The sequence below is a fragment of the Loa loa genome, assembly GCF_000183805.2.
Source record: "Loa loa unplaced genomic scaffold supercont3.471, whole genome shotgun sequence".
Lineage (NCBI taxonomy): Eukaryota > Metazoa > Nematoda > Chromadorea > Rhabditida > Onchocercidae > Loa > Loa loa.
This window is the reverse complement of record NW_018108651.1, coordinates 13,531-22,172: the sequence shown is the minus strand read 5'-3', so window position 1 is coordinate 22,172 and position 8,642 is coordinate 13,531. Positions and strand designations below refer to the sequence as shown.

Below are 8,642 nucleotides of genomic sequence, written 5' to 3'. Positions count from 1 at the left end.
CCATGATATTTGTAAACCACAATGTGAAGTTGAAACTTTGAAGCAGAAATTTGGCCTCCTGTCCAATCCTTAAACGTTTAAACTGTTAATTTTAGTATGAGCCATCTTTTGGTAACAATCCTCTAGCAAAGTACGACACTTGACTCATTCCACTGTACTTCTACGTAGGTTGGCAATCAATTGAAAGCATCACATTTTATCATTGCAGTATTTCCTTCGAGGATGCGACCAACAATTATCTAATAAAAACATTAATCTAGAAAAAAAAAAAACTAAGAAACTGACAAGCACGAAAACTACTCCATTGCTAGCGTTTCGTATCAACCGATTAGCTATCCACCTCCCAATGAAAATGTACCCTTTGTCCGAAAAAGCTATCCCATCCCTATCCTAACCATTCTAAAAAAATTTAATTGTTGAATTAAACTTTCGAAACAAAACTGAAGATCATTATAACATATATTGAACGTTGAAAAAAAAAAAACGCCTTCAAATAGACAACAATGATATGTTATGATTTCACCAAACCTTTTATCTTCACCATATCACCGTTAGAGTTGAAAGAGAATGAATTCATCCGAGTTAAAGTTCATAAGTGGCAATAAGTACTGCTATACAGATAAGATAAAAATATTGCTAACAAATATATTGATATTAGGAAAACTATTCTTCCCATAGGTACAAGTATAACAATCGTACAAACTTCATTTGTTTGGCACATACATTCCTAGTATTCCATTAAACAATTTCCTTAGCACAACAGTCAACTTTCCAATCAAAACGATATTTCTTATAGTTACCGATATCAATACTTCCTCGTTATAAATTAATATTTGCATATTTTGGTTAAATATCAAATTACTTACATAAACAGAAAGCAATGCAAGATTAAGCTAGAGAAAGCAGTTGAACAATAAATTAACTCTACCATGAAAATTACAGATGCTGCAGCCACAATAAATTCAGCTTGAGCTTTCCAGAACTAAATAAATGAATCATCATAAAAAACATGGTCGCTGTAGAATTCAATATCCAGTTAGTGGTGCGAATGAACAACGAATACTTCCAAGCATTAATAGCCCACAAAAAGGTTGTATCTATGTTAACCGTTAAGCCATGTACTTTAATCCATGATAAGTATTAGGCTGTGACTGATAGATTAAAACGTAATAATAAGAGTTACTCTACCGCTGGTAGGAATAGCGTCCAAAGTTTCAAACGAATTTTGAAATGTTTACAGTACTGAAAGTAATCCTCTTTTCCTAGACTGTAACAAAAGAAACGAACAAAGGAGAAACTCGAATCCCAAACAGATAATTTTCTCAATTCAAATCTTAGATTTTCAACAAATTTCGAACTTAATTCATATTTTTAAAATTGGATGAACGGAAGAATTATGTTGCTTTCTTTTCTTTTTATAAAAATAAGTAAAAACTAAGTGCAAACATACGAAACTGTATGAAGATAGCTTCAGTGAACAATATGAAAATATTAAAAAGGTATGGCTGGAATTTTCATGCATTGTATCTGATATATTCATATCGATATATTAGATATAACGCATGAAAAGAACCGCAAACATTCGAAGCAAATTTATCACAAATGACTCCACAACGGAAACAACAGCGTGAAACATGCTGTCAAACATATTGAGCGGCTATTTGAATAATTTTATTATAAAGACTGAGATGTCGAATTGAGATTTTGTGATTTGGTTTCAAGAAAGGGGCTACTACTTGCAACCAGCACGTACGATGTATGTGTATTTGAGATTCTGCAATAACTTCAAATTTTTAGTGAAGCTTCTAGATCTGACCTCTAAACTTAATAAAAATTCATTATTAACAAATTGAAGAGCATGAAAAAAAAGAAAGAGCAGTAGATTACACTTACCGTATGGTCCCTTTATATGAACCTAATGGATAATTCTTCATAATATGCAAATGAAAACATTGAGCTAATTGTGACAATGCATCTGTACTTTCATCATATACAATAATGACGGCACTGAAAATTCGTAATTTATCTTCATTCTTTCGAGAGAATTCAAATTACAAATTAAAGTTTTGAGAAGTTATGCGTTGCAATTCCTCAAAAACAGCCAGTTTTATAACATATTTCTAAGAATTTCAACTGAGAAGATACGAATGCGTAATAGATGAATTAAATAAGTTTTACAACTGGCATCAGAAACCCTTTTCAGGAGAGTATTCAATCTAATTAAACAAGCGATTAAATTATCGGTGGTTTTTTCAGTTTGAAATTCCAACAAATATTATTTGCGGCGCAATGAGATGTTGAGGTTAGAGGTTCTTTTTTTTTTTACATAGGCAACTATGTCTAAAGCATAGTCCTGTTACATTGTATGATTAACAATCCCATGATCCAAATACTTGTATCTTCTAGTTTTTATTAAACACTATTCGAACATTTTTTATTCTGTTTACAAATTAATTTGATACAATTTGTTTTTCGTCAAATTTGGACAGAACTGATTTCAGCAATAATGAAAGGAATACTTACGGATCAGTAGCAGTACTGGAATCTACCCCACCACGTGCACTGAACATATCATCGTGACAACTAACATAACCCTTCACATAAAATTTCCAGCCATTATCAATGATTTTTCCCAATTCTGCGTCATAAGTCTCTTCACTTAATCGATCTGCATTTTGGATTTTTTCATCGCCATTCCTGAAGCAGAACAAATACAAAGATTTTATCAAAATAAAAATATGAAAATATAAATTAACAAAAATGATTTTTTTCAACCAATATGATATGGATTTCAGTGTAAAAAAAACCAATAAGGCATCAGCAAAACACTGGCAAGGAGAGAGAAACATATAAGAAAGCGATAGCAATTGTTTTAACACTAACAACAGATTACTACTACTATTTCCGGGTGATTCCACTGATGAGACACCGTCTTCTGTTAACGCAATCAAATCAAATGTTTTGATATGTTCAACACGAGATACAGCGGCTATATATGCAACAGCAGAAAACAACCAACCAAATTTCGTTCTTTCACAACACTTCAAAAAAAACTGTGGATAAAATATCATCGCAACATTCAGGTATTATAAAAGTTTCCACAAGGTGTTAGCGCCTTTTCATTGCAACAAGTTGCGCATGTCAGTGGTTTCAAACTACTTGAACAAAAAGTTACTTGGTGACTTGATACTTTCGAGCTTCTTTTATCCTTCATCATAACCACAAATTATTCCTTCTACTTATACGACTGGCAGATACATAAACAGTATGTAGCCATATTCTTATCACTCTTCCTCGTATTTGATCTACAGACTCACCTGCCGATTTTTTAGAAATTTATCGTGAAATGACTTTTTAACCATATAAGCACCAGCTGCAGCACCACTTTCGATACGATATACGAACGAAAGATCCATATCACGACTTCTAACAACTTAAAATAGTAATGGTCATGATATTTTTTTACGTCAAAAAGTGAACAATAACATCTAATGACCAGCACTATTTTATCATCGACTAAATTAAACCAACGTTTCACAAAAAAGAAAAAAACAAAATAAATTCGTAATGTGCTAAAATTAAGAGTACATCCGCTACCCTACGACACTTATAACAACATGTAAGGTACCCAAGCAAAACTACAAGAACAGTATGATAGTTTTAACCAACTAGTCTTCATGTGCAGTAAGTACAATGCCGTATACTAGTCTTTCAAAAGGTTAATAATCAAACTAACGTTTGCGATAGCTTAGCTGCTCAAAATATCAACAAAAAAGAATCTGAATAATTAAATCATCTGCACTACTTAATTGCCACGTAGGAACAAAGTAGAAAAATTTAGAAAGACGAAAACTTACTGTTCTCATTAAGCGTAAGAATAAAGCTTGCAGTGTCATCTTTCATGAAGTACGGCAATAGTTGCGCAAGGAAATACAAAAACCAGGCAACAAAATCATGTCTTCTTCAATAACAATTAGACATGGTGCATATGGGAACAGCGTCATTATATGATCAATGCCTTTTAGCACGAAATCTACAAATATTAGTCTATATTTCAATCAAAAATTTCTAGAAAAATACAAAAAAGACTATGTTTATAATACCGTTGTAAGAAGCAGAGTTGTTGATTGGCAAAGCTCTAACATGAAATAGTGCACTCAGATCCGATATTTCACCATAAATAGAATCAAAAGCAACAACAACGTTTTGCGGATTAATACCGTCTTGATCGTAAATGCTTTCCAAGCATAGACGTATATTATTCATATTCAAACCTGCAATAATGTAACTTTAATTCAGATTTTTCTCAAGATAAAAAACTCGATAAGCAAGATTAGAAGTACCAGAACATTTTTCAGCTTACCTTACATTTCCCGGATTACAACCTATCACACATACTTAGTCACTCCTGTAATACATAAAGGAATTTGGAAAATACCGAAAATATGAATCACAGAAAAAACACACCTCCAGCAAGTAATATTGGGATCGAATAAATGGGATCGGTGGACGACAAATGAATTTGACCACTGCGTGGTACTAATGGAACATCGATACGGCTTTCTGAAGGCACAAATGTCCCATTAATTTCATTCTTCAATCAAATCAGAAGAATCAATTTAAGCACCTTTGTCGTGAAGTAAAACAATTTAAAACAAGCTCTACACTGCTGTAAGCAATGCACATAAATGCAGCAATGATAGTTACCGCAGAAGATAATTTATCATCAGAAGAGAAAGTCAAAAATATAAGGTGTTACAGATGCGCAAATACGTTATTTCGGAAGATGAAATAAAAATGTTTAATGCAAATATAAATAGAATAAAAGCAAAAGTACAACCGTTGGAAAAAGTATACAAAAGTATTACATATTATATAAAGTGAAAAAGGAAGTGATATAAAGTAAACGAACCGTCACAAAAGTCTTCATAACCATCATACCGGGAACAAAAATGTCTCCGGAGCATGTTTTGTGCCTTTGGCAAACGATTTTTTACTGTTTTGAGTCCATCCACTAGAAAAATTCTTCTTGAAACTCCAAAATGGACCAATGTCATACTTTATAATACCGTGAAGTTGATTGAACCTACACACTGAGGGTACACAAATGGTTTGTCTAATCGGTTTAGCCCAGTCGTTGCCAGATGGTAAATTCATATCCTCGAATGGTGTGTAACCATCTATTCCTTTCTGGCCAATGAAATACCATGAAGCACGGAATTTCAATCGATATATGAGGCTTGAGCCTAACTCGTAGAAAATATGTTTTGCCATGTCTGACAAGCTGGAAAGAAAACTGACATAGTGTTTTTTCTTTTTTTAATGATGACCTAAAAACTCTTGACAAAATACAGACAAATAACAAACCTATTCGATGCCTCATCAAAACTGACTACAGCTACAATTTCTCCGGGTGACAGTTGCTCCAAAAATAAAACTAGTGCCGAGCTATCTATAAAAGATTAAATCAATAATAGTGTGAATGATGTTTTATAAATGATTCAAAATAGGATTAACTTGTGTCACAAAAAGTCATTAAAAATGTTACAGTATTACTAAGTTGCTTTCGCTAAAAATACAAAGCCGACAAAGTAAAAGTTTGGGTCTCAATACGGAAAATATTCCACAACAAAACTTATTCACCTTCAAGGTAAGTATCATAGTGCCCAGTACGCATTACTTGGTGAGTTTTAGAATCTAATACAACCAAATTCAGTCCACGACCAGCAGAATTTAAATCTCGGTCCATTATTCTGCAATAATTACTTCACACATCAGATGGGTAGACTAAAAAAAAGAAAAATAAGATCGGCATCATGGAACTCATTAAATGATCAAATATTAATTGGGTTCATACAAAATTTTAGTGGTATTGCTAACAAGTGAACAATACTAGGACAATTAAGTAATAATATGTACTAAAATGAGAAGAGATTGAATAACGTAATTTAACGCAAGTATACTGTAAATAACGTAAGTATACTGTAATTTAAAGCATGAAAGTTGAATGATAAAAAAGTAAATAACTTTGCTTTTCCTTTATATGTAAATGACTAGATAGCACTTACAATCTTCCATTAACACACAACTGAGGTGCATCATCTTTGTCCTTTCCTGAATAAAAAAGCATCGGAATTTCATCTGAAAATCGTTTTATTGTCAAATTCTTTAGTCACTTCAAGCTGAAATCAGTCGCCATCATGACTTAAAATGGTCGCACCCTACATTCATCGAAATATACTCGTGTGACCGTTGTGTAACAGAAGCAAACTTTTAACAGAAGGAAACGAGGAAGAAAAGATGGGACCTTCCGGACAGTTCTTTGGGTGACCACAATTCGGTAATTCTGCACCTAATTTCACATTCATTTTCTGTCCTTTTACAACTGATAGTTGAGCAACAATATGCTCATCAATATGGTGTGCTTCAGGTACTCGTATCGTAACATTTGACAATTCACCCACTATAAACAAATTTTTATAATTAAAAAAGAAAAAACTAATAGGAATATAAACTCTAAAAATCCCCTGCAAGAACAAATCCACATAATGCAGTGAGTACGATTCCACCTTGTCGCTGTATGTAAATTTTACCCTATAAATACGGAAATAACAGCGAATGTATAGCCATGAAAGAAATTATACACCAATCAAATTATACAGCAATTTTCATTAAATGGTCACTGGTGCTAAATGCAGACGATCAAATCTGGAAAATTTTAGTAACCCAACAGAATTGTTACGTAAAGAGCCTTCAAGATAACTGATATGAAAACGAGAAGTGTAACATACTCGGTGCCTTCAAACATCTGACATAATATTTCGGTTCTACTATTTCCAGTGAAACAACCTTTAAAAAAAACAAAAGAAACAATTAAGGAAGAGTTGAAAGTTCGGTGAAGTTTTATCCAGAATTACTGATAGAAAAAACACTAAGCTCAAATAACCAATAAAAAAATTCATGTTCGATAAAGAATAACAGCGAAGATTCCAACAACCTTTTCAAAAGCTGCTGCAACCGATAGGCCTAACTGTCCCACAAAAAGTATGCTGCTCTCTGCTTTGTACTGTACAAGTGATAAACCGAATAAGCGCAACAACTGCCGTGTTTCAGCTGATATCCTGCATTGCTCATTTACAGTTATTATTCTCCAGGAAAAGATAAAAAACAAACGAATATGCTCGTGCCAACTTCCGTAATTTGAGAAGTATAAAATACTCGATTTTTCCGCAAAAACCCGAACACATTTCATCTTGTAGGGAATGGTCATCTGAGTGTTAGCTAGCCTACGAAGTGATCTGATAAATGATAAGGAACAGATCAATGAAAAATATAACTTTACAGCTGGCATCGTACGATTTGTTCATCAGACCGATGTACAGCTATAATTGGGGTCATCACTGAGAGATTTCCAACTACATTAACACAATCAAAGAATCAGTTGGGAAACATCTTGGATCAGAGAGCTAAAAACTGAATTACTAACTGCATTTAGAAAAGTGAAATGATAAAAAAGAAACATACTTTGATGAAATATCACCATATGAAGTTCCTACAATAATTTCATGACTATGTACTTGTGCCAATAGCTTTATAACAGAAAAATCACTATCTTGAACGCTTAAATAATGTACACCGACCACGTTTTTGTCACCTACAATATAAGAATTTTTTTCCAAAAAAAACTTTTTTACTCATAAAGACACACAGTGCAGATAATGAAATTTATGTAGATTTCAAATTCATTTGCTGAACCGAAAATAAAACAGCTAAGCTTTTTTCAATTCTGAATCACGTATCTATTTGAATTCAGGAAAAATCAGCAGCAACAGTACACAGCGCGATTTTGCCCATTATACAAATAAACAAGTAAAATGCTGCTACTAATTACCGTAGTCATCATTGGCAGCCAGTTGGAAAAGATTTCAGCACTCTAGAAAATACAATACACTGTAAAGAAATGCAAAAACGAGACCTAATTATCTCATCAATTTATCATTTCCCATTAGACGACAGTCCGTGGACGTACAACGAGCTAAAAAAGACATGAGGATGAGTTAAATAGAGCTTGAAAACTTACTGTTCAAAATAGCGATATTTAATCCTCTAACCAATTTTGAACTATCGAATAATCTGAAAAAACTATTGCTGAATTTTGTTTTTATACCAACCAAAACAATAGAGCTTCAGGTAAAATAAAGTTCTTCCACGAAGGCCTTACACTATTATATGGAGGTATAACGTTTTCTATTCAGTATACAATGAGCTAATTTAAAGTGAAGCAGCTTTCTTAAAAAGTAAAAGCAACCTCTTATTATTCAAACAAAGCAATGGCGGTTTCGTTCGACTTTCCGGTCTCAGGAGAACCGTTACCTCATTTTCTGGACAATACGCCTTTCTCAAGCATTCACCGTCTGCAACAATAATTAAAGAATTGCATGAATGCTTCAAACTACACAGTCTTACTTCTCCATAAAGAATAGATTCATACGTTTAGCATCCTAGGATTAATCTATGAATATTTTTCTTTGTTGCATAAAATCATTTATATATATGTAGATAAACACACATACATGCATATGTGTATATGCACACGTTTATAAGTATACATACATATATATTGTATATATATATATATATAT

The 8,642-nt window shown here is 32.9% G+C and overlaps 1 protein-coding gene across 1 annotated transcript; it reads right to left on the bottom strand.

Annotated features, from left to right (window-relative positions):
* Window positions 1-1,674: 1,674 nt before the first annotated feature.
* LOAG_10377 (hypothetical protein) lies at window positions 1,675-8,579 on the bottom strand (the record flags this gene model as incomplete). The annotated part of the gene is made up of 20 exons (XM_020448148.1): window positions 1,675-1,774; window positions 1,894-2,007; window positions 2,524-2,697; window positions 2,884-3,041; window positions 3,318-3,433; window positions 3,941-4,033; window positions 4,104-4,274; window positions 4,468-4,563; window positions 4,913-5,014; window positions 5,091-5,284; window positions 5,368-5,452; window positions 5,644-5,753; window positions 6,069-6,141; window positions 6,308-6,463; window positions 6,792-6,849; window positions 6,998-7,121; window positions 7,525-7,654; window positions 8,081-8,133; window positions 8,309-8,414; window positions 8,570-8,579. 20 exons carry the CDS (start codon window positions 8,577-8,579, stop codon window positions 1,675-1,677), a joined length of 2,223 nt encoding a protein of 740 aa, XP_020301682.1.
* Window positions 8,580-8,642: the final 63 nt, after the last annotated feature.